At 40.1% G+C, this 24748-nt stretch overlaps 2 protein-coding genes across 7 annotated transcripts in view; one reads left to right on the forward strand and one right to left on the reverse strand.

Annotated features, from left to right (window-relative positions):
* The window catches only part of RARS1 (arginyl-tRNA synthetase 1), a 38936-nt gene extending 32078 nt beyond the window's left edge, over nucleotides 1-6858 (forward strand). The window contains exons 13-15 of the mRNA XM_061616802.1: nucleotides 3185-3357; nucleotides 3676-3923; nucleotides 6646-6858. Of these exons, the coding sequence (XP_061472786.1) occupies nucleotides 3185-3357; nucleotides 3676-3923; nucleotides 6646-6755 (531 nt within the window). The 3' untranslated portion in view covers nucleotides 6756-6858. The remainder of the gene's footprint in view (nucleotides 1-3184; nucleotides 3358-3675; nucleotides 3924-6645) is intronic.
* Nucleotides 5418-24748, reverse strand: part of LOC133380134 (rho GTPase-activating protein 7-like) — a 135633-nt gene continuing 116302 nt past the window's right edge. For all 6 annotated transcript variants that reach the window (XM_061616795.1, XM_061616799.1, XM_061616796.1 and 3 more), the window contains 7 exons: nucleotides 22294-22492; nucleotides 21612-21828; nucleotides 13529-13643; nucleotides 10816-11031; nucleotides 10033-10250; nucleotides 9632-9805; nucleotides 5418-9100 (listed from right to left, as the gene is read on the reverse strand). In XM_061616795.1, the coding sequence (XP_061472779.1) occupies nucleotides 9007-9100; nucleotides 9632-9805; nucleotides 10033-10250; nucleotides 10816-11031; nucleotides 13529-13643; nucleotides 21612-21828; nucleotides 22294-22492 (1233 nt within the window). In that variant the 3' untranslated portion in view covers nucleotides 5418-9006. The remainder of the gene's footprint in view (nucleotides 9101-9631; nucleotides 9806-10032; nucleotides 10251-10815; nucleotides 11032-13528; nucleotides 13644-21611; nucleotides 21829-22293; nucleotides 22493-24748) is intronic.

Below are 24748 nucleotides of genomic sequence, written 5' to 3' on the forward strand. Positions count from 1 at the left end.
ATTAGAAGCTAAAATGATGAAACTGAGGTTATCATACCTTGGACACATAATGAGAAGACTTGATTCACTAAAAAAGACAACAATGCTGGAAAAAAACAGAAGGGAGTAGAAAAAGCTGAAGACCAAACAAGAGATGGATTAATTCCATAAAGGAAACCACAGACCTGAACTTAGAAGATCTGAACAGGGTGGTTTATAAAAGATACTATTGGAGGTTGCTGATTCATAGGGTCACCATAACCTGTAATCAAATTGAAGGCACTTAACAACAACAAAAAGATTCAAGTAGCAACATATTCTAATCAGTCTGACTTTGCATTGAACTGCAGTTTCAGATTCATCTGTTAATGCACCCAAAATAGAAATAGTACATAAGCTTCATTTTGAAAAACAAAAGTCTGTCTTCACCATCATATGACAGTAACCAATAAAAAGGCTTTGTAATTCATAAAAAAATAAATTTGAGATAGATTTCTAGGATGAATAATGAGAGAAATATAATTTTCTAGGTTAGATGCTCTGTAGAAACAGTAGTAACACAGGAAAGAAGCAAAGCAAAAAGAACACCAACATACAAAACATGTAATTCTCCATCTTTGGAGATTTAGTCCTGATTGCAGGTGTTGCCACCACTCACCATATACTTAGATGTTACCAAATTCTTCCAAGCTACACAGCAAGTGGATTGGACTGTGAAAGACCAACCCAAATGGTGTTTGCATTTTGACAAATTTGTAGGGCAGTACAATATCTCAGGAAGGAGGTCAGGTCTAATGCTCCTCTGCTGCATTCACTATAGCTGCCCAATTTCCCTGCTTTTTAACGTTTATTAAAAATATCTGTTGGCTATAGGTACGTTGTTAAACCATGAGGGGGTTTTTTTGCTGTTAGTGAATAGTATTAGAGAAGTGTGGTTCTCTCTTGTTTTTATGTTTTATTGTACTGTATGTTCTTAAAAAAATAGCAGAAAGGTTTGTTTCTGTGCTGTTGATTTCAGACACTGTCTTTCTACTGTGGATATGTGGTTTTTTATCAGGATTACAGGATGAATGAGTGAAAGAGTGAGAAATAACAGAATTAAAAGAAGACTCATAGCGAGGCTAGCCAGCAAAACTAGAGGGCATGTGCAGAACATTTCATTTCACAAGCATAAGACTTTTTGGTTAGTGATGACTGAAGCCAGAATTGTTAAAGGCACAGAGAAGAAAGATGGGGTATGATCTGCTACTCTTGAGCATTTCTTTTAAATTAGCCTGTAAAAATGTGTTTATATATTTTTATAACTCACTTTTCCTCCAAGGAGCTTGAGGTGGTATACATGGCTCCTCTTCCCTATTTTATCCTCACAGCACCCCTGTGAGGTTAGGGCAAGAGACAGTAACTGGCCCAAGGTGATCCAATGAGCTTTATGACTGAGTGGGGATTTGAAATCTGATCTCCCATGTCATCGTTCAACAGCCTAACCATTACACCACACTGGCTGTCAAGGGAAGTTAGATTAGACTATTTCCATGAGAAAAATTCAAAGTAATGAATCCAAGTTATTTTTAGTGAATCTACTACAATCACCATTATGCTATTGTGCTACACAACACCAAAGATATTTTCAGCAGAGAAGTCTGTTACCATTATAGGTAAAAGTGGAACCAACCGTAGGAGAGCACCTGTGCCTCTGTTTATCAGCAGGCTGCAAAACATGACACTGTGATGCTTCACCTGTTATGTATTGTTAAATGCATACTGAGACTGTATTACAGGTAATATGGTAAGTAGAGTAGGAGTGGGAGGGCATGTGAGTTGAGAAGAATGTCAGGTGTGCTGGATGCTGATTGGCTGAGTAAATGGGAGATTATGGGAGAGTTCAAGCATTTTTGACAGTTGAACAGTTTAGATTGATTAGGGACAGGAGTTGATTTGTTTTGGGTTTAGATAGATCAGAAAAGTTGGTAGAGTGTGATAGAGTAGGCAGATCTGAACTATAATTCTCTGGGGAGAATGTATTGAGAAACATATAAGAAGTATTTAAAATTGTATTGGATCCATAAACTTTCAAAAAACAAAACACTGAGTAAGCTTGTTTGTATATTTTAACGGCATCAGTTCTTAGAATGAATTCTGTTTATTTGTACGCACACCTGTTTCTTGGCTAAGCTATAAAAAGGCACCAAGCAGTGAAAGGATTAAATACAAGTCTCTTTGGTGGCAGGAGAAACCCAGTAGTGAGAAAGAGTACAGGTTACAGGAGGTCAGCCCATAGCTGGGTTCTTTAAAGGATATCTAGTATCCACGTGGGAGTGGGTTGAGGCTTTCCTGTTGTTTGGGAATTGATAGCCAAGGGCTGGGGGAAGTCCCTGTAAACAATTGCTGTACTGTGGTGTGAATAGTTAAAAGCATGTCTCCACCTTTTCAAGGTAGAGTGTGTGACGGGGAGCCATGACAGGGTGGCTATTCCATTGTTCCTGTTTGGGAGTTTCCTTGAGACCTCTAGCTAGCTACTCAGAGTACAGGATTAGGTGAGCAACATGAACCCTAGGCCAGGGATGGGGAACCTATGGCCTTTCAGATGTGTTTTAACTACAACTCACATCAGCCCCAGCACCATGGTCAATAGACAGGGAAGATGGGAGTATATTGTAGTCCAGCCACATCCGGAGGACCACAGGTTCCCCATACCTGCCTTATTCTTATTTATGCCTCATTATTTAAAAAAAGAAAAAGTTTGAAGCACAAAAATGCAGGGCCCTGTCCTCCACATCTACTGCTTGAACTTGGGGAATTTTTATGTGGTCCATTATGGTAATGCTAATTTATGGTCCAGCAGATGGCAGCAGAGCACAGAATGGAGGATTGGCAGATCTGCTTGTGGGTAGATTCTACATTTGAGTGTCACCTTCATTTGTCTGGAATAAAATTGGCCCAAAGCTCTAACAATTCCTTCACACATTTCCAGGAGCAGCATAATTGCCACCACTTCTATAGTTGGTCTCATGCTACCCTGTGAGTGTTATCAAGCCTCTTCCCATATAATTTCATCAGTCTATTGGAAACTTATGCTCCCCTTAGATTCACTTCAGTTGCTGCTCACTGTGGGGCATTCCTTGACATGTTTCCCACTTTTTTCACGTTTTTTCAGGTGCCTTGTTCGGAAGCCTTGTCAAGATAGATGTTTTTATTTTTCTCGCAGGTTCTTACTCCTGAAGAACTTAAAGCAGCCCAGACTTCAGTAGCCTTTGGCTGCATTAAGTATGCAGATCTCTCCCATAACAGAATAAATGATTACATCTTCTCATTTGATAAGATGCTTGATGACAGAGGAAATACCGCTGCTTATTTGCTTTATGCCTTCACTCGAATCAGGTAAAGAAAGATCTAGCTACTTAACTGAGGTTTTGTGGGGTTTAAATACATTTCTTGGGCAATTAAAACTTTATGATGCTGCATTTCTATATTTATAGATAATTGTTTCCTGAACCTTAAGCCTCTGCTTATGTTTCAGGTTGGGCAATTCTACTAACTAGCACTAAAAAGAAAAATGGAATTTTTATCAATAAGTTTACCTCTCCTCCTTTCAGATTCTCTCTAGGTTCAAGAACCATATTTTTAGGACATCAGATCTTTTTCTTACAACCTTACCACTTCCAAATATATTTAATATGGGGCTTGTTGTTGTGACAGATCTATAGCAAGGCTGGCCAGTATTGATGAAGAGACACTACAGAAGGCAGCTAGAAAAACAGAGATAATACTAGACCATGAAAAGGAATGGAAACTAAGCAAATGCATTTTGAGATTCCCTGAGATTTTACAAAAAATCTTAGATGATCTTTTACTGCACACCCTCTGTGACTACCTCTATGAACTGGCTACCACATTTACTGAATTCTATGACAACTGCTACTGTGTAGAAAAAGACAGACAAACTGGTGAGTTGAATTGTTGAATTATGTGCATTTTGAAGGTGAGAAGGTTGCAGGGGGGGAGGGGGCAGAGACAATAACTGATGTAAAGGGATGCTCCCCCACCCATCACTTGGCTAGCCCGCTCTGTAGAAAGAAATTTGGAGATTTCCTCAGTCATACATCTTTAAGATTCTTTGTAAACTGACAGGATAGAAACATCCTTTTATGTACGTTCCTGCTATGGCAGCATATGGAGTTAACCTGAATTTTTTTTTTTTTTTCAATAATTTTTATTCAGATTTTCATAAAACATACAAGACAAAATCATAAAACATTCAAAGACAAAAAACAAAATCAAAAATAGTTAAACAAAAAGAAAAAAAGAAAAGAAAAAAAAAAAAACAAAAATAAAAAATAAAGAGTAAAATATTGACTTCCCATTTGTCAAAGATCAAATCAGTTATAAGTCTATAATATATAGCAATCCTGTCTCTTAAGTCATATTATAAAATCACTTTCCTCCAGTAGTTATCTTACTTAATCATCAAATCTCATAAACATTACTTTATTCTTTCCACAAAAAGTCAAAGAGAGGTTTCAATTCTTTAAGAAATATATCTATCAATTTTTTTTTTCCAGATAAGCATATCGATTAATCCATCTCATTACTAATTATGATAATCTTATTGTCATAACCATAGTCAAAATAAACATTTCAATTAATCCATCACATCAGAATCTGTTAGGTTCAGTAATTTCAGTAGCCATTGTTCTATTATCTCTATTAGTTCCATTTTCCATCTTCCATCTTCAGTAGTCTTGTTAAGTCCAGTAATTTCAATATCCAATCTTCCATTATCAGTATTCCATAATAATCTTGCTGTCAAAGCCATAGTCATATAATAAGAGTCTGATGGGAATTACCTCTATCCCAAATATTTTCTTGCCATCCATTCTGAATAAGTTGCTGAAATACTGCTGTAAAATCATATCTCTGTTCTTTTTTTCAAAATACACTGGGTCATCTCTTAAAAGTTTTACCATTGTCACATGGCTGCAGTTAATTCCATAGATTTTCTCTATATTGGGCTCCATCACATCATTCCAGTCCAGAAGATAATCCATGCCATTGATAACTTTATCTCTAGAATCTTCATTAATTTCTTCAGAGATAACATTGAGTTCCAAACAATAGATTTTATTTCTAAAGTCCATAGACTCCAAATCTTGTTCCTGTTCCACGTTTGTTCCAATCTCCGGGATCTCCTCTCTCACAGGGACCCCTATTCCAGTCTCCAGGGTCTCCTCTCTCACAGGGACCCCTGTTCCAATCTCCGGGGTCTCCTCTCTCACAGGGACCCCTTCCAGGGTCACCTCTCTCACAGGGACCCTTATATCTTTAATCTCCTGCTTCATTTTACTCAATTCAATTTTCGTTATCTCAATCTCATCCATTATTCTCTGAAACATAGTTATTTCCAGATTCTCAGCCACTTTCTTAATTGCCATTTTAAAAGAAAAATATAGGAAAACCACTTCTTATTTCAGCAACAATTGGGTTAATACTCCAAACTTGGTGACATCACAGTATAAACAGAGCAGACAGCCTTATCTCTCCAATAGTTAAGTAAACAAAATGCAGTTCCCAGGATCGAAGCAATTAATGGCAATCGTCAAGAAACAGATTCGTCAAAATAAAATAGACCAAAAAGAGAGTAGTCTCAAAACAGTATAATATTTTTCAAAATAAAAATCTGGAATAGAAATCCCTCTTCTGTGTGTATCTTTAGAATGCAAATCCAGGACAGCTTTTTGCAACAAAAACAGAGATAAGCTATTAATTAGTGCGTAGCAGAGAGAAGTTACGGCTCCCCAGTGAGATGTCAAAAACCGATCAATCTGGCAAATCTCTTTTAAACAGCAACAATTTAAGTCAAGTAAAAGAAAAATATAGAAAGAAGGGTGCTTGCCTGTTAGTGCGTTCTCTCTTAGAAGATAAGATGAACGTTCGCTTTAACAGATAGAGCTTGCTGTTGAAAATCCGTCCCACCTTCGTCGGCTGGACCTCGTCCCATAAATTAATGAGATCTGGTCGTCCCAACAAAAATAGGCTTTGAGGTTAATCTCTTCGTTTCTCCCTACCCGGGAGAAGTTTAATCAGTCAAAAAAAAAAAGAAAAAACTGACTGATATATCTGAATAAGCTTCTTTTGAGGCAGGAGCCCGTCTCAAAAGCAGGCACAGGCTAAGTCACCCTTCCCGGAAGTGGAGTTAACCTGAATTTTGAGTAAGAGGTAGAGTTTCTTCTTGTATGAACACAGAACAAAACATTTTAGGGGAATTGAGCTCTCTTCCCCATTTGGATAGTGTTCCTAGTAGACAGCTTGAATCATTGACACAACTGATATAATTCCAAGGCAGTGATGCCATTTTTAATACAGCATCACAGTGCTAACATATTCAGTCTAAATTATCTTGTTTTAGGATAAATTTAAGAAGTAGGGCACTGTGGAGTAGTTGCTTGCTACTTCATGGTATGGCAGCTTACAGCCATGGCTGGAGTTGATTATCATACTTGGCCAAATAGTAGAGGGCAATCTTCCTGTACCCAGTGCTAGTGGGCACCCATGTGAATGGAGCAGGGTGAGGTATGGGAAGGCTGGCTTTGCTACAAGTGACTAGCTATCTGGATGATGTAAAATCTCTCTCACCGTATGCTATCTGTGGTGTTTGTCTCTCTTGTGTAGGCAAAATAGTGAAAGTGAACATGTGGCGAATACTCTTGTGTGAGGCAACAGCTGCTGTTATGGCCAAAGGTTTTGACATCTTGGGAATCAAGCCAGTGCAGAAAATGTAACTACATTGACTTACATAATATTTTATATGCAGACCTGCCAAAATCAGCAATTAGTTGACTATCATGGCCTGTTATTTGTGAAATAAAAATGTTGAATGTTAAAGTCTTATTATCTCTTACTCCATGTAGGGCAGTCTGTGTACAACAGCATGAGGTAAATATGATCAGTGCTGATTTTCAAAATTTGTCTAAAAAAAATAAATTCTGACCAAATTAGGAAAAAGTTGATAAAGACTTTTGTTCTCTCCTACAGACAGAACCTAGAGTAGCATAAACCATTTGGAATGAAGCAGGAAAGGCTAGGGCGTGCTACCCAAGGTGAAAACTAAAGTGATTCTGTGCCTGTCCTAGTCTGCATATCTCGCATTAAGATCAAACGTCTATTTCCCGCCATACTACTGCCTGTCTTTCAATCCTTGCAACAACATAGAATTGAGTAATGACCCTTAGGTGAGCAAAATTACTACCTGTGCACAGGTCAATAATACAGTCAGTGAGTGCTTCACCATTTTATTAACGGTGTATTGTCTGAGCTTATATTCAACCCTTTAAGAGAATTGACACCAAATTAAATATTTTGGCAATTACAAATGGATGGTACAGACTTGAAGTATCACATATCATGCTGGAAGTACCACTAGCAACTATCAGTATATTATGTTTGTTCTCCTCCCCCTAACCCCACCACCTTTTTTAAAATGGCAGTGTAGCTTCCTGAATCCTAACTTTTTAAGAATTTGTAGTTTTATCACAGCAGCAGTGGCTTGTCTTCTAACAGCCCCCCCCAATTGATTATTGCAATCCAAAGAAATCCTCCAATAAAAATAACTGTTCATTATATTAAAATAGTTGCAACAAGCATGTTTTCTCATGGCAGGATTTTTTTTAGCATCACATAAGAAGATAAAAATCTAAGAGAGATGAAATGTGTGGTGTCTATATAGCGGTTAATGGTTTATAGCAGTCCAATACTGATTTAAACCAAGTTTTAAAAAATGCCCCTTTTCTCAGTATCTATTTACATCACTATCCTCCTGATATTTCTTTTCCACCATTGGCTAAAAACATTGGCTGAATATTTACAACACCATAGTGTAAAAAAGTAAACAATATACAGTAGCTGCTTCATAAAGTATGGCTTGCATCCAGTTGCTCTTTGTTGGATTTCACCCCTAACAACAAGGCTCGGCTCTGGGCTATAGCTTTGAACCAACCAATTATGTCACTTCAGTTGAATTTAAAGCACTGGATATGCTCAGGGACTGTCTTTTATAGGCAGAAGTGTAAAAGAAGGTTAAATGGAATGTTCCTAATATGAGTGTGCCTCAGACTGATTTAGTCAGTTCTAAGGCTGGGGTGGATCACTGTTTAGTATTGCAGCTTTATGACTTAGCGGGTGGAGAACCTGTGGCCCACGACATGTTGTCCAACAACTCCCACTGTCCCTGACCCTTTGGCCATGCTGCAGTTTAAAATACATCCAATTAAGGCCATTGTAACTCACCACTCTGCTATAGCTGTGTTTTTGTTTTCCAAAGTGTGACTCTAGAGCCCGCTGTGCATTTGTGTGCATCACTTCAGTAGATTACATTATTTCTCAATGATGAACACATTTTAAACTGAAAAGTGCCCATTTTGCCTCACTCTGAATAGCGGCAAAGATTGTGCTTATAAAACAAACAAAACATTACTGCGTAAAGATTTACATCACAGCCTAAGACAATGTCTCTTGCTTATGGCTTCTCCACTACAGAATGTACAAATGTCTATGACCAATAGATGTTGCACACAGGTTACTATATGAATGTTATTAATTCCTAATAGTTTAACAATGCTAAAAACAGAAAAGCAGCATTAACTGCTTAATAGTCCCTTGTGCTGTGAAGATACCACACTTTTGCTCTCACAGTTTTAGTTAATAAGACATCGGGGGGGGAATAATCTCACCTTTACACATTATATTTAGAACATACCAAGATGTTCATTTTTAAATAACTTATTTTGATATATACTATTGAACAATTAAATTTTCTCAGTATAAGATATGTATATAAAACAGTAACATTAAACATGGTGCATAAAAAATCAGTCAGTTCTAGAATACTTCAAGTGAAAATTTCTAAAACACTTTTTAATGTTGTAATTATGTTCAAAACTTTTAATAAAGGCTGGTCAACTTAAGCTTGGGCTTTGAGCACCATGCATTTGCCTTCACCTCCAAAAGCACCATGTTGTCATCTTGGGCTTGGTTTCAGTATGAAGTTTTGAAGGACTTTTTAATCCTTAACAGTTCTGCAGCACATATATGACCAAAAGCCCTGTTGTACCATTCAGTTGTGCGGCCCCTGCCAAGAAATGAAACAACACGTCAAGCATTAAAGCCTGATGCTGTTGGACATTGTTTCCTGACCACTGTTTCTCCCTGCCACCACCCAATCAGTACAATAAAACTAGTGATTGCATTGTTTTAAATATACCTAAAGCAGTGCTTCTGAAAGCTAGACATGAAATACACTGTAGTGCAAGTCAGAATAATGTGTAGCAATTTAGGACTGCTCCTATGTATATGCAGATATACCTGAAATGACTTTCCTAAATTCTGGGTGGCTGCAGAAGAAGCACTTAAATCATTATTAACTAAAAGACTGCTACTGAAGCTTCTATTACATTTGTTTATCTGATTTTTAAAAAAAGAATAGCAGTGGGCAAAACAATTTGTGCACGAGTGTATAACAAGCTGGTGGCTAAGTCAGAAACACAGTGCCTCATTCTTTTGGGGAAGCCCCTTTTACCATCAGTTTGAGTTATAACACATTGCATTTGGAACCTGATCTATTATATCAAGCCACTGAATAGCAACAGGGAAGAGAAAATACCTGGTATCTATTCGACAGACATGTGTCACTTTCGATTTTTGAGAGCCAACTACTTCTATAAGGTACTGACAAAGTAGGACCTGACCCAACATCCCAGTGATGGTAGCACCTTCACAGTCTATTGAGGTAGCTGCTAATATACACGTATTGTTTTGAGGATCAGTCCGCCAAGTCCTAGAAACAAAAAGTCAAACATCTCATGTACTGTTGATTTGCCATTATGTGGCTAATTTACATAATTATGCCACTGCTTTATTTTCTCACATAATCAAGGTTTTAGGGTTATGTATATGAAACAGCATTAGACTAAGGTTGCTAAGAATCATTACCTCTACCCCCCAGTACCTCTCAAAATCACAGCAGTTGACAGAGATAAAGGAATGTTCTAGAGAGATATTTACCTCAGCACCACATATTCTCGTGGAGGAAGTGGAGACATACTCTCTGTTGTGTAGTGGTAAATGTCTGTTTCATCATCCAGGATCTCAAGGACTTTTGTTTGCTGAAGACTAGGGTCCCATAGGTACTGCTCTGTCAGTACCCGATACAGAACTACTTTAGGGGCAGCATCAATTTCAACAGAAGCTTTCCATAACCGGATAGGGTAGTTATCGTCCACCTTAGAAGATAGTTAATCTATTAGGAAACAGTTTGAAAGACTACCAGCTCCTTCAGTGCGTAATTCAACATAAAGCCACAACATATCAACCCCAATAAAGAGTCCAGTAAAAGCAGTGTGGGAGCCATTTATGTGATGCTAGAATCAATGTTGGGATTAGGATCAACATAGCTCCTACAGAGCTTGGAAAAGTTACTTTTTTGAACTACAACTCCCATCAGCCCAATCCAGTGGCCATGCTGGCTGGGGCTGATGGGAGTTTTAGTTCAAAAAAGTAACTTTTCCAAGCTCTGCTCCTTCATAAGAAATGTCATATCACAGCATCTCTAGTGACTCTCCATATGCTTCATAAGAATAATACATTTTCTAGCTTGGAAAATGGTACTGTGGTGGCAGTTGGGCAGTTTTGTGCTGTGTACCATACTTTTGCTAATTATCATGTGGCTTGTTTCTCAGAGGGAAGTTGCACATTTTCAAGTGGGGCAAAATACTTGCTTATTTCACAGAACACTCTACTGTATTAATGCCATTTTCAAACGCATTCACATTCTCATGCCAAAATAACCTTTTTATATGCAGAATCCACTCCTTCTAAGGTGGAGCAAGTAACCCAGTTCTTGAATTTCTCTTTAGCATCTCGGAGTAAGTCCTGCATTGAGTGCTCCAAGGAGATCACTGTGTTAGAGTGCTTTGTTAAGGAGGTTTGGTGTGGAGTTACTTCATCTGAGTTATTTTGATCATGTAAATCTTCATAACCCTGATCTAAGCAGTAATCAGGAATCTGTAAAAAGAGTACAAAAATCGAGGTTATTTTGAGATGAACAGTATTAGAAGCAACTAGTACTTACGTAATCTTCCAGGGATTGCTCCCTAGAAAGCATAGGACATACGAAATGGATATCCCAATATATTTCAGGGTATTTGTTACACTTGTATCCCAGCCTTCCTCAAAGGAGTTCAGAGCTGCACATACACAATTGTCAGGCACCCTCCCATCAGGGAAACTTGCAGGCTTATCAGACTTGCTTAGCTTCAGCAGTAGAACTGCTTTAGTTCATTCTCTGACCCATGCATCCTGAGAATATGAGAAGGTGCAAAGGTTTGAGGGGTTTTTTGATGCTGAATGCTACAGCACAGAACCTTAAAAAAAAGGACTTCTACAGTTGAGAAGTTGAGTTACTTATGGATGAATCAAACACACCACTAATATCAAAAGGGGGGGAGTTTTCTGTGTATCCAGTGTGTGGGACCCACACAGAAACATATAAAAAGCATTAGAATCATGCAATAATCTCTCAAACCAAGTTGCTTCCCTTCAAAATTTGGGCTGAAAAAGTTGTATATTAACCTTTGCCTCTGGTACAGGGAGCTAGTAATGACCTGGTTAAGAGCTAGGAACAAAGCCCCAAACAGGCAGAAAAAGACCATGCTAACAACTCTTTAGCCTGAGCTAGAGAATCTATTTTTGGCCTTGTACAAACAGTCTATGGCCTCTCCCTCCCATCCTCTATAGCTTCCTCTTCCCCCCGCCCCCTTTCCCACACTCTTCATGTTGTGAAACAGGGTCAAACCAAGGGAGGAAGCAAGAATGACTGAAATATCTCAGTTGATTAAATACCACTCTCCTGCCTCATGTACACCAGCCCCATTCAGCCTTTCCCCAAAGTGCCAGGCTTTTCCAAAAATGCGTTTCAATGCCTGGGTGGAAGGGCATAATGGCACTAGCTCATATCTACTCAAATGCTGCCAAGAGGAGTGGTCTGAAGGCCCGAATGCCAAACATTCTTCAGCCTTACTAGCTCTGGCCTTATGCTAGCTGGTCAAACTCCCACACACAAAATGCAATCAACACAATGGAGGAAAAAGAGATCCTAGCAAGTCTACAAGTCAGGATCGAACTGGCTTAACTAAGGTCAGGCTGTGCTCAAACAAGAAGCTGGAAAACTCACATTTCCTCTTCATCATCGAGGACATTTTTGATCAATTCAAAGAGTGGCTCTCTTTTTGTTATATGTTTATCATGAGCGCCATTGTCCCTCAAATAGAGGGCAGGATGAGTCCATGCCCTACACCTTTTCTGAGCCCACATTTAGAATAGGCCAAGAAGAAACTAAGGGTGACAGAAAGAATCAAATCAAAGAATAAGAACAGCCAGGCACTTATTTTCTCAACTGTAGGATTTAGGCCAGTACTTAAACACATTTACATCCAAGGATGGTGCCTGAAGGGCCCTCCTTAGGGTGGGAGGGTAGTGCTCCTGTTTGGCAATCTGCAGCAATGTCACCACCCGACCCTGCCACAGATCTCAGAGAGGGAGCTCCCAGGCACACACACACCCCATTCAGACTGTGTGGGCTTCAATAAGCCCACATGTATGCCCAACATTTACATGAGGCAACGGGAGAGGTTGGTGGGGCAGGTGCCCAAGGGCCCGGTCATGCCTGGTGCCAGCCCTGTTTATATCACACAGTAAGTTAAACATCTCTACTGTTAAGCTGTTCTGACTGTGAATTCTGTGATGCGACCAACAGTAATGGGATGGCTGCTATCTGAAGGCTTATTTACACAGCTGTCTGAACAAGTGACAGCTATGTATGTTCACTCCCTACTCCTGCCACCTCCATATATGTGGAACCTGTTGGCCCTCTAGATGTTGTTGGAATTCATCTCCTATATGCACAGGCCAACATGACCAATGGTCAGAGGTAATGGGAGCTGGAGTCCTGTATTATCTGGAGGGCCACAGGTTCCTCATCCCTGCGCTAGCCAAAGACCCCAACCCTGGGCTGGGTGACATCTATACATACTCAAATCCTCACTTGCAGGGATGCATCAAGCTCAGGGTTTGGCTTTTTGGAAAATCGTGATTTGAAGAAACATGTCTAGCATTCATTATATCCTTCATGGTCATATGTATCAGCCCTTGTATTGAGATAACGTACAAATGCAAAGAGCATTTTCTGCCCATGGGACCAAGACTAGATATGAAATATAAGGAGCTACAAGCAAGTAGTAAGGGAAAGGAAAGTAGTTGTGCTTGTTTGGAGTGGTGTACATCCTCAAGCCAAAGCCGAGAATTGTGTACTGCTATTGAATTACTAATTAAGAGTTGATCAAAGATTTGTTCTTCACTGTTGCCAACAATGGAAAGGGCTGCTGTTCTGATTTCAAGATAACAAAGTACCCAAACTGACAACTATACAGGCTTCTAAGTAGCATAAGGGGCAAAGGATGCAAACAAAGCTAAGTAGTGGAGCTTCCAGAAGAAAATAACCTACCTGAAAGAGGCTGTTGCATTCCATTATCATATAAGCCAGGCCTTGAGTTGCAGCCAGGTTCTCACTCAGGTCCCTCTGGTCAGGTTTTCCAGTACTATACTTCCTCTGACTGGACCTGAAGAGAATATAAACGGATGCTTGTTCAGATCACACAACTGAGCAGTATTTGGGTAGTATCACTCCAGACTGGAGAGGGGGTGGGGGATAAGGCTTATATACGGTGCATGGTAGAGCATTCAGTCAATTCCTGGCATATAGAAAATATAACTATCAGGGAGAAGGATTTCAAACTTTTTTTGTAACCTATCAGTTTTCTCTTAATAATTTCCCATATAGAGAAACGTTCCATCATTTGTTTATTTACTTTTAACTGATAAGCCCCCTTTTGGCCAAATAATCTCACTAAAGTGGCATACAGTGGAAATAAATACACAAATTTTAAAACGAGCAACAATAAAAATGTAAACTGACAACAATACAAGCTACAGATTTAAGAACATAAGAACATAAGAAGAGCCTGCTGGATCAGGCCAGTGGCCCATCTAGTCCAGCATCCTGTTCTCACAGTGGCCTACCAGGTGCCTGGGGGAAGCCCGCAAGCAGGACCCGAGTGCAAGAACACTCTCCCCTCCTGAGGCTTCCGGCAACTGGTTTTCAGAAGCATGCTGCCTCTGACTAGAGTGGCAGAGCACAGCCATCACGGCTAGTAGCCATTGATAGCCCTGTCCTCCATGAATTTGTCTAATCTTCTTTTAAAGCCGTCCAAGCTGGTGGCCATTACTGCATCTTGTGGGAGCAAATTCCATAGTTTAACTGCGCTGAGTAAAGAAGTACTTCCTTTTGTCTGTCCTGAATCTTCCAACATTCAGCTTCTTTGAATGTCCACGAGTTCGAGTATTTGAGAGAGGGAGAAGAACTTTTCTCTATCCACTTTCTCAATGCCATGCATAATTTAAACACTTCTATCATGTCTCCTCTAACCCGCCTTTTCTCTAAACTAAAAAGCCCCAAATGCTGCAACCTTTCCTCGCAAGGGAGTCGCTCCATCCCCTTGATCATTCTGGTTGCCCTCTTCTGAACCTTTTCCAACTCTATAATATCCTTTTTGAGATGAGGCGACCAGAACTGTACACAGTATTCCAAATGCGGCCGCACCATAGATTTATACAACGGCATTATGATATCGGCTGTTTTATTTTCAATACCTTTCCTAATGATCCCTAGCATGGAATTTGCCTTTTTCACAGCTGCCGCACACTGGGTCGACATTTTCATCGTGCTGTCCACTACAACCCTGAGGTCTCTCTCCTGGTCGGTCACCGCCAGTTCAGACCCCATGAGCGTATATGTGAAATTCAGATTTTTTGCTCCAATATGCATAATTTTACACTTGTTTATATTGAATTGCATTTGCCATTTTCCCGCCCATTCACTCAGTTTGGAGAGGTCTTTTTGGAGCTCTTCGCAATCCCTTTTTGTTTTAACAACCCTGAACAATTTAGTGTCGTCAGCAAACTTGGCCACTTCACTGCTCACTCCTAATTCTAGGTCATTAATGAACAAGTTGAAAAGTACAGGTCCCAATACCGATCCTTGAGGGACTCCACTTTCTACAGCCCTCCATTGGGAGAACTGTCCGTTTATTCCTACTCTCTGCTTTCTGCTTCTTAACCAATTCCTTATCCACAAGAGGACCTCTCCTCTTATTCCATGACTGCTAAGCTTCCTCAGAAGTCTTTGGTGAGGTACCTTGTCAAACGCTTTTTGAAAGTCTAAGTACACTATGTCCACTGGATCACCTCTATCTATATGCTTGTTGACACTCTCAAAGAATTCTAATAGGTTACTGAGACAGGACTTTCCCTTGCAGAAGCCATGCTGGCTCTGCTTCAGCAAGGCTTGTTCTTCTATGTGCTTAGTTAATCTAGCTTTAATCATACTTTCTACCAGTTTTCCAGGGACAGAAGTTAAGCTAACTGGCCTGTAATTTCCGGGATCCCCCCTGGATCCCTTTCTGAAGATTGGCGTTACATTTGCCACTTTCCAGTCCTCAGGCACGGAGGAGGACCCAAGGGACAAGTTACATATTTTAGTTAGCAGATCAGCAATTTCACCTTTGAGTTCTTTGAGAACTCTCGGGTGGATGCCATCCGGGCCCGGTGATTTGTCAGTTTTTATATTGTCCATTAAGCCTAGAACTTCCTCTCTCGTTACCACTATTTGTCTCAGTTCCTCAGAATCCCTTCCTGCAAATGTTAGTTCAGGTTCAGGGATCTGCCCTATATCTTCCACTGTGAAGACAGATGCAAAGAATTCATTTAGCTTCTCTGCAATCTCCTTATCGTTCTTTAGTACACTTTTGACTCCCTTATCATCCAAGGGTCCAATCACCTCCCTAGATGGTCTCCTGCTTTGAATGTATTTATAGAATTTTTTGTTGTTGGTTTTTATGTTCTTAGCAATGTGCTCCTCAAATTCTTTTTTAGCATCCCTTATTGTCTTCTTGCATTTCTTTTGCCAGAGTTTGTGTTCTTTTTTATTTTCTTCATTCGGACAAGACTTCCATTTTCTGAAGGAAGACTTTTTGCCTCTAAGAGCATCCTTGACTTTGCTCGTTAACCATGCTGGCATCTTCTTGGCCCTGGCGGTACCTTTTCTGATCTGCGGTATGCACTCCAGTTGAGCTTCTAATATAGTGTTTTTAAACAACTTCCAAGCATTTTCGAGTGATGTGACCCTCTGGACTTTGTTTTTCAGCTTTCTTTTTACCAATCCCCTCATTTTTGTGAAGTTTCCTCTTTTGAAGTCAATTGTGACCGTGTTGGATTTTCTTGGCAATTGGCCAGTTACATGTATGTTTAATTTAATAGCACTGTGGTCACTGCTCCCAATCGGTTCAACAACACTTACATCTCGCACCAGGTCCCGGTCCCCACTGAGGATTAAGTCCAGGGTTGCCGTCCCTCTGGTCGGTTCCATGACCAACTGGTCTAGGGAATAGTCATTTAGAATATCTAGAAACTTTGCTTCTTTGTCATGACTGGAACACATATGCCGCCAGTCTATGTCTGGGTAGTTGACTCTGCCACCAATACGTCCTTCCCTGTCCTTCCGATATAGTTTATATCCAGCGATAACCGTATCCCACTGGTTTTCTCCATTCCACCAGGTCTCCGTTATGCTCACTATATCAATGCTCTCCTCTAAGACCAAGCACTCCAGTTCTCCCATCTTGGTTCAGAGGCTCCTAGCATTAGCGTACAGGCACTTGTAAGCAGTGTCTCTCTTCAAGTGTCTTTGGCACTTGTGGTTAGGCCTGTGGTAATTTTGCTCTTCTGAATTTATATCCTGTGCCCCTGCTCTCACAATGCCTACTTCTAGGCCTACCCCTTTTAACATTTCATCATTTCTTTGGTTTTTATCCCAGGGGGGGAGGTTTATTCCGAACCGGACCTTTCTCAGCTCCTGTCGGGTTTCCACCCTCAGTCAGTTTAAAAGCTGCTCTGCTACCTTTTTAATTTTAAGTGCCAGCAGTCTGGTTCCATTCTGGTTCAAGTGGAGCCCGTCCCTTTTGTACAGGCCCGGCTTGTCCCAAAATGTTCCCCAGTGCCTAACAAATCCGAACCCTTCCACCCGACACCATCGTCTCATCCACGCATTGAGACTGCGAAGCTGGGCCTGTCTGGCTGATCCTGCGCGTGGAACCGGTAGCATTTCAGAGAAAGCCACCTTGGAGGTCCTGGCTTTCAGCATCCTACCTAGCAACCTAAATTTTGCTTCCAGGACCTCACGGCTGCATTTCCCCATGTCGTTGGTGCCAACGTGCACCACGACCACTGACTCCTTCCCAGCACTGTCTACCAAACTATCTAAACGACGGGCGATATCCGCAACCTTCGCACCAGGCAGGCAAAACACCTTGCGGTCTACACGCCCATCACACACCCCACTGTCTATGTTCCTAATGATCGAATCACCCACTACAAGGATCCCTCCACCCCCTGGAGATATATCCTCGGCACGAGAGGATAGCTGCTCATCCCCCAAGGAATGGGTCCCTTCTAAGGGATCGTTTCCCTCTTCCTCAGCTGGATGCTCTCCTTCCCCGAGACCATCGTTCTCCATGATAGCAGGAGAGCTATCATCGTTGGAGTGGGACACAGCTATAACGTCCCTGAAGGCCTCCTCCACACACCTCTCTGCCTCTCTCAGCTTTTCCAGTTCCGCCACCTTGGCCTCAAGGAAATGAAGTCGTTCCCGGAGAGCCAGGAGCTCATTGCACCGAGAGCACACCCACGACTTCTGTCCAACAGGCAGATAGTCGTACATGCTGCAGGCGGTGCAAAACACTGGAAAGCCCCCACACCCCTGCTGGCTTCTTACCTGCATAGTTTTGTTTAAGGTTTATTACGTCAATGGGTTGGAGACTGCGGTTTAGTTGAGGTCAGGGAACAGACGGGCAGAGTAGGGGACCCTGGCCTCCTCGCCCTGCTGCCGAACTCGCTCTGCTGCTTAACTCGCCTTGACGCTTCGTCAGCTGGGGCTCCCTCTAGCTCGTGGAGCAATCTAAATAGCGACAAGCTGCTGGAGTAAGTGGCCTTCATCAACTTTCTAAAGGTTAACAGACAAAGGCTCAATAGGCCTCCTGCAGGCTGCACTGAAAAATACAGTTTGCACACAATGTTGAACCCTGCCCAGCACCTTATCTATGATTTGCTTTCTGTCAATAAACCATGATCTGACTTAATGGTTTGCTATTGGCTTACAAACCTTGGCTTGGTGTTGCATGTGAACCCAGCACCCTTCCATAACCATAGTTTTTTGGACCACCCTACACTAAAATTAAAAAAGCAGGGAGGCAAGAGCAGCTGGAAAACACAACAAACATCAAAGAAACAAGTCATGGTTTGATTGATTGGCTGGTTTGCACGTAATGCCAAAACATGTTTTATTAAAATATGGTTGACTAAACCCAGAGCTTGGAAAAGTTACTTTTTTTGAACTACAACTCCCATCAGCCTAATCCAGTGGCCATGCTGGCTGGGGCTGATGGGAGTTGTAATTCAAAAAAGTAACTTTTCCAAGCTCTGACTAAACCATGGCTTAGCATTACGTGTGAACCCACCCCAATAGCTTATTTATGGTTTATTAACTATGGTTAAAGGTCACTAGTTAACAAAGGTTTATAGTTGGTTTATAAACCTTTGTTAACATTAATCATAGCTTAGTGTTACACGTGAAATCTATATTTCCAGTCACACAAACACCATTTTAAGCTCATAACTATGATCAGTCAGAAATCTTCATCACCAAACGTGTACAATTTGTTTTGGACGGACTCTTATGCCCCCCTTTTTTTGCTACCAAGTTGGACTGATTATTCCATTCTAAACACTTATTATCTGTTATTTCATATTCTCCCGTTACTGGAATATAAAATGCAGTATCAGTAGTTTATTCTATATTTTGTTCTAATTGTTTGTGTTCAAAATGCTAAAAAATATATTTCAAAAATAGCCCTAGGATTTGTGATGAATCCTGCTAAAGCTAAGCACACTTTAGTTTATCCTGGTCAGTTACATTTCATTCAAAGGCACACACAAAGCTCTCATTGATTTGCCTATTATCATCAGAAGTGTTTAATTAAAGGCTGGCCCAGAAAGTTTGAGGAAAAGCCAATCCCATTACTCAAGGGCTGCAAATGCTTTGCCAAAGAGCATTAATTCATATTTTAAGCTTATTTGTGGCATCATGCCAAGATTAGGATTGCAAAGAACCTGGCATTCATCTATATTAGTTTTATCTTGGAAAATTCTTTGTGAATGTTTTTTAAAAAGAGATTGCTAGATAAAGATGCTTGGCTTTAATCCTTGAAGCCAAAACTGTTAGATTAGGGCCTTTTGAAGTTCCAACACTACAAGTAAAATATTAGCAAATTTATTATCTAAACTTCCGGTTCAAAGCAACCTTGCTGCTAAAACAATAAGGGCAAAAAATACAGAGACCTTCCTCTTTTTTTTTAAGCTAACTGCTCCTGCTATAGTACAGAACTCAAAGAAGAGTCAAGTACAGCTTGCCTCCTCCTCCTCCAAAGTTTTTAAACTTTCAAAAGATTACAAGTTTCTTCACCTGGAATTAAGAACTTTGCAAAAGAAAATACTATCAATTCTTCTGACACATTCCTGGCTCTGATTATATGTTCACTCTCTTATGACTGACAGTGCTGTTATCATCTCTCTCTCTCTCTCTGGGGAATGCTGAGCATCACAGGACTTGTTTTATAGTCTGATATGTATCTGGGATGTGTACTCTTCTTAAAAGCACATTCTTCACATGTTTTACCTCTCTTCACCTCTCTCAAATGATTGAGTTATCATCCTAAAACATGCAGATACTTTATCAAGCTTCTCACCTCCACTCATGAATTAGAATTCGCACCCTTAAAGGCATTAACCTGCCACAAACATTCAATAATCAAAATCTAAAGAATGCTTCCTGTTCAAAAATACAGTTTTTCCTATTGGTATAGCCATATTGTTACGAGCAAGCCTTTGGCACAGTGGGAGTTCTGATCCAAGTATCTGTACCCATAGTATTTATTTTTGAGATTTTTACCCTGATTCCCAATCAACTCTCCAAATTACTGCAGGAATTACTCCATGTGGAGATGTGCAAGCTTCCTAAATACATCTCGCTGTTAGAGACGAAGAGTGTGAAGAACTGTAAGCTGGTGTGTATTCAAATCTCTAAATGTCTCTAAGATATATGTTTCTGTTAAACCTCCTTGGCCTTTTCCCACTGACCCAAAGCTACTCCCAAGTGTAATGAGACATGTCTGCCACCCTTTTCTGGTTGCCTCTACGGAAAAGTGTAGCCCTCATGGGTCCTACAGCTCATTTGTTTGCTACTTCAGTGGGGGTCGCTTCGCACACTAGGAAAAAAATCTTTTGGGAGTAGTCCATTATGTGGCTACTTCCCACCCCAGTGCTATCTGTCCTAAAAGGTGGGGCAATACTGGCATAGGAAATGACTGTCACAGGATCTGATATTATTGAAGCAGTACAGTATGAAGCCACACTGAAGCAGTGCCCACCCTTAGGAGGTAACATAAGAACAGTATCTTAGGAAAGTACATACATTCAAAGAAAGCCAATGTAGTATTCATATTGGTCTAATTTGCAAGCATAATAAAGCTACACTGTCCTCATCTCCAGAGAAGAGTTGTGCCTGGAATGCATCCCATTCCATCTTCTCTGCAAGAAACTAACATTTAAATTAGACCAGGTCAGCAAACCCTAACTGTGGACAAGAAAGGCATTTCTTTTGCAGAGCTTCCCATTACCCAGGCTGGGGGAGATGGGGACCTGTGGACCTCAAGATATTTTTGGACTCCAATTCCCATCATTTTTTACCATTATTCATCCTGGCTGGAGTTGATGAGAGTTAAATTCCAACAACACCTTGAAGGCCACAGGTTTCCCATCCTGGATTTACTTATTTTTGTTCCCTAACACTATTTTGTTTATGTATTTATATAGCAAAATTTATGTACCACTTATAATTAAAACATACTTAAAACAATTAAAACAGCTAACACTAAGCACTACTATGATTTTTAAACATTAGCGGGATGACATAAAATTAATCGGAGATATTCTTAGCAGAAGATCCAAGAGGTACAGAAAAATATTTTACTCTCTATTCCAGCAGTGCTAACCATTATTATAGATTAGCTTGGCACATAATGCATCATGACTAAAAAGAGCACCCATATTCTAAATTGTTTCTTGCACACAAAAAAGTTAGTTTAGTAGGTAACTTACAGTTGTAGATCTGAAATAAGGTGTGTTTCTAGCTTTACAGATACATAATTTGCACTTCAACACAGCCTATACAGCACAAATTGACTAAAAGAAACCAGCACTTGAAAGAAATGACCATATTGCAAGCAAGTAACTAGGCAATACCATGCTTACACCCTATAAAATGTTGTTTAACTTGAAGCACCTTTACGTTTGAACAACGAACAATGTATTTTCCCCCATTGCTCATCAGCAAGCAAGTATTGTCCAGGCAAGAATACCTAGACGATGAGGAACTCTCTCTCCTAAGGGTGTTAAGGTGAAACAAAGAAGGAGCCAGACAAACAGCAATGTTGGCTGGAGTCATCTGGTTTTCCTCCACAAAAGCCACTACATCTCTGAGAAAGAATAGCAGAGTTTGTAAAACTTCTCGATTTTCGTCTGGAAGTAGAAGAATAGCAGCCTGGACAGCACAAAATCGCTGATCTTTTGGCAGATCTAGAGAGAGAAGAAAGATGGAGGACATGATCAGTGCTGTCAAGAACTATGATGTCTTCTAACCAGAGAGTTGACATTTATTCTTTCAAAAGAATGTAGCCACACACTCCTAGTTTACATTTAGTTTTAATATAGGATACAAATTAAGAAAACCCAAAAGGAGACTCGCCTTAAGAGACTAGTTTCTCTAGGTGTGGTCTGTAAATGATCAGATGAATCAAGTGGCAAGTTTTGCATCAGTTTCTGCTAAAACAATCTCTTGCATTAACCAGCTGAAGCTATATCAAGAAAGAAAGAAATATAATTCCTTTTGTCTCTTGACTTGTAACTTAAGGAACTGCCTTAATTTAAAATCACAGCTACATAGCCTCAGATACACTTATATTAAGAAAGCAGATTATGTTATGCTCATGAAATCAACATCTAAAATGCCAAAGCAGAGTTAAAACAACAACAGCTACATACACTGATAGATATGGAGGAAGGATTCACAAAGCTTGCTGGTAAATATAGGTTCTGGAAGATCTCGGAAATACTGTTTCACCATGTCTGCCACGTCAAATGCTGACTGCCCTTCGTAAGCTGTGTTGCCTGGGTCATTTTCATTCGTTTCCCTTAAGGAAAGGATCCTAGATTTAACACCAGATTTTCTGAAAAGGCCAACCTATAAAAAAACCAGAAAATCATTAGAATTTCCGTTGACTTTAGCTATGGCATGGAACTCTTATGTGGTACTCTTATCCACAAGTATACTGGGCACTTTAACTGTGTTCACAGGCACTTTGATATCCATAAAGAAACCGGATAGAGATTATTTTGTTTGTAAAGGAAAAAGAGTTGTTGATAATGGTTCTTGAATTTGTCCTCATACACATACAGAGATTTTCATCTGCAGTATTGTGCACACTGTGTCGTCACTCAAGGACTTGGATATTATTATTAATTATTATTAATTAAATTTATATACCGCCCCATAGCCGAAGCTCTCTGGGCAGTTCACAACAGACAAACAATCAATATACAATTAAAACCATATGTTAAACACTTAAAATGAGTTCATTATACCAAAAAATCAAAACATAATTAAACATAAAATAACTAAAAACCAAGTACACGATACTAAGTGTTAAAATTAAATTAGTTAAAAGTTATTAGGATGTGGCGATGTCAAGATATCAAAAGTGCTACAATATTAAATATTTAAAATATTAAAATATTAACTATTATTATTTTGCACATTTCAAGTTAGCTTATGCCTACCTTTAAAAACTTTGTCAGAAATGTGTAAAGATTAAAAGCCTGTCCTAAAAATGGAACATGATTTATCCACCCATCACATAAGAAGTTTTCGTTTTGGCAAGGGAAAGCATTTTTATAAAGATAATTCTAAAAAGAAATCCCGTTAGGCAGGTCCTTGAACACTTGCCAGTTTAACTAGTGCATGAACATAAGAATCTCAATGGCCTACTATCCTATACTACAATTTTTGAAAGGCATCCACAGCAGTAATGTAGTGCAAACGAAAATCTGGTGCAACTGTAGATTGACTGTAACAGCTGTAACACTAGTATAATTAGGGAAACCGTTTCCCTAAGTGATTGAAAGAGGAAAATTGCTAAATTTCAGATAAACCTGTAGTTTTCCTTGACGCATACAAGATGCAGCAGGTTTTCTCTCTTGGTAGAGGTTAGTGGGTATCATCATTGATAATGAAAATAAGATCTGAATAACATTTGGCCCTCTGTCATTTGGTTGTTATGATTTTTTCCCTCCAGCATAAACACGTTACTCAGAAACTCCACATTTCTGATAGCGGCTTACTCTAGATGATATAATCGGTATTGTATTTCCTCACGCATTGGATGATAGGTTCAAATATGCCTATTCATAGAATCATAGAATAGTAGAGTTGGAAGGGACCTATAAGGAATACCCTTCTTTTGGGGGAATTTTGATGTAATATACTTAAAACAATTATTTATGCACCTCTCGCTGCACTGCAAAATTGAGCAACAAAAAGCCTACTCTTACAAAAAATAAAAGGCAAGATTCTTCATCAGGCCTTCCCTATTTATGTGGTTGAGAGGGACGCCTGTTTACTGTTTACTTCTGCTAGAACAGCTGCTTCAATCAACTACAGCAAGGATGGTGAGTCTGTGGCCCTTTAAATATTGCAGAACTGCAGCTCCTATCAGCCCCAGGAAGCATGGCCAGTGGGGTCAGAGATGATGGGAGTTTGAGTCCAGCAACTCTGGAGGACCACAGAATAGCCACACCCAAGCTACAATAATGAGATGTATTACTGCAGTGCAAATAGCCACCTTCTTAAGCCTGGAGGTACAGTAGGGCCCACTTCACGGTACTTCGCTTTATGGCGCTTCGCTGATGCGGCGATCTCAATTAGACACAATTAGACTAAAACCCCACTCATACGGCGCTTGTTCCGCTTTTACGGCGGTTTTCAGGCGTCACGCACCATTCTATTCAGAGTTCCACTTTTCAGCAGTTTTTTGCTTTTCGGCGGGGGTCCAGAATGTAACCCACCATATGAGTGGGGCCCTACTGTATATGCTTTAAGGACCCCCCCCCCCAAGGCCTGGAACTTGGATCATTTACACACTTCATAAAGAACTGAATCCTAATTCCTTTTTAACCAGTGTTTTAATATCTGTGATGTAGTTTATGGTTCTCATATATTGGTGGGGAATATACATCAATTCTTTCAAGGCTAGCTCAGGCCACATTCATACCATACATACCAGTGATGGCTTGTCCCAAAGAATCCAGGGAAGTGTAGTTTGTGAAAGGTGCTGGGTTATTGCAATGGAAATGGACTGCCTTCAAGTCAATCCCAATTTATGGCGACCCTATGAATAGGGTTTTCATGGTAAGCGGTATTCAGAGGGGGTTTACCATTGCC

This window comes from Rhineura floridana, chromosome 3 (assembly GCF_030035675.1).
Source record: "Rhineura floridana isolate rRhiFlo1 chromosome 3, rRhiFlo1.hap2, whole genome shotgun sequence".
Taxonomy (NCBI): domain Eukaryota; kingdom Metazoa; phylum Chordata; class Lepidosauria; order Squamata; family Rhineuridae; genus Rhineura; species Rhineura floridana.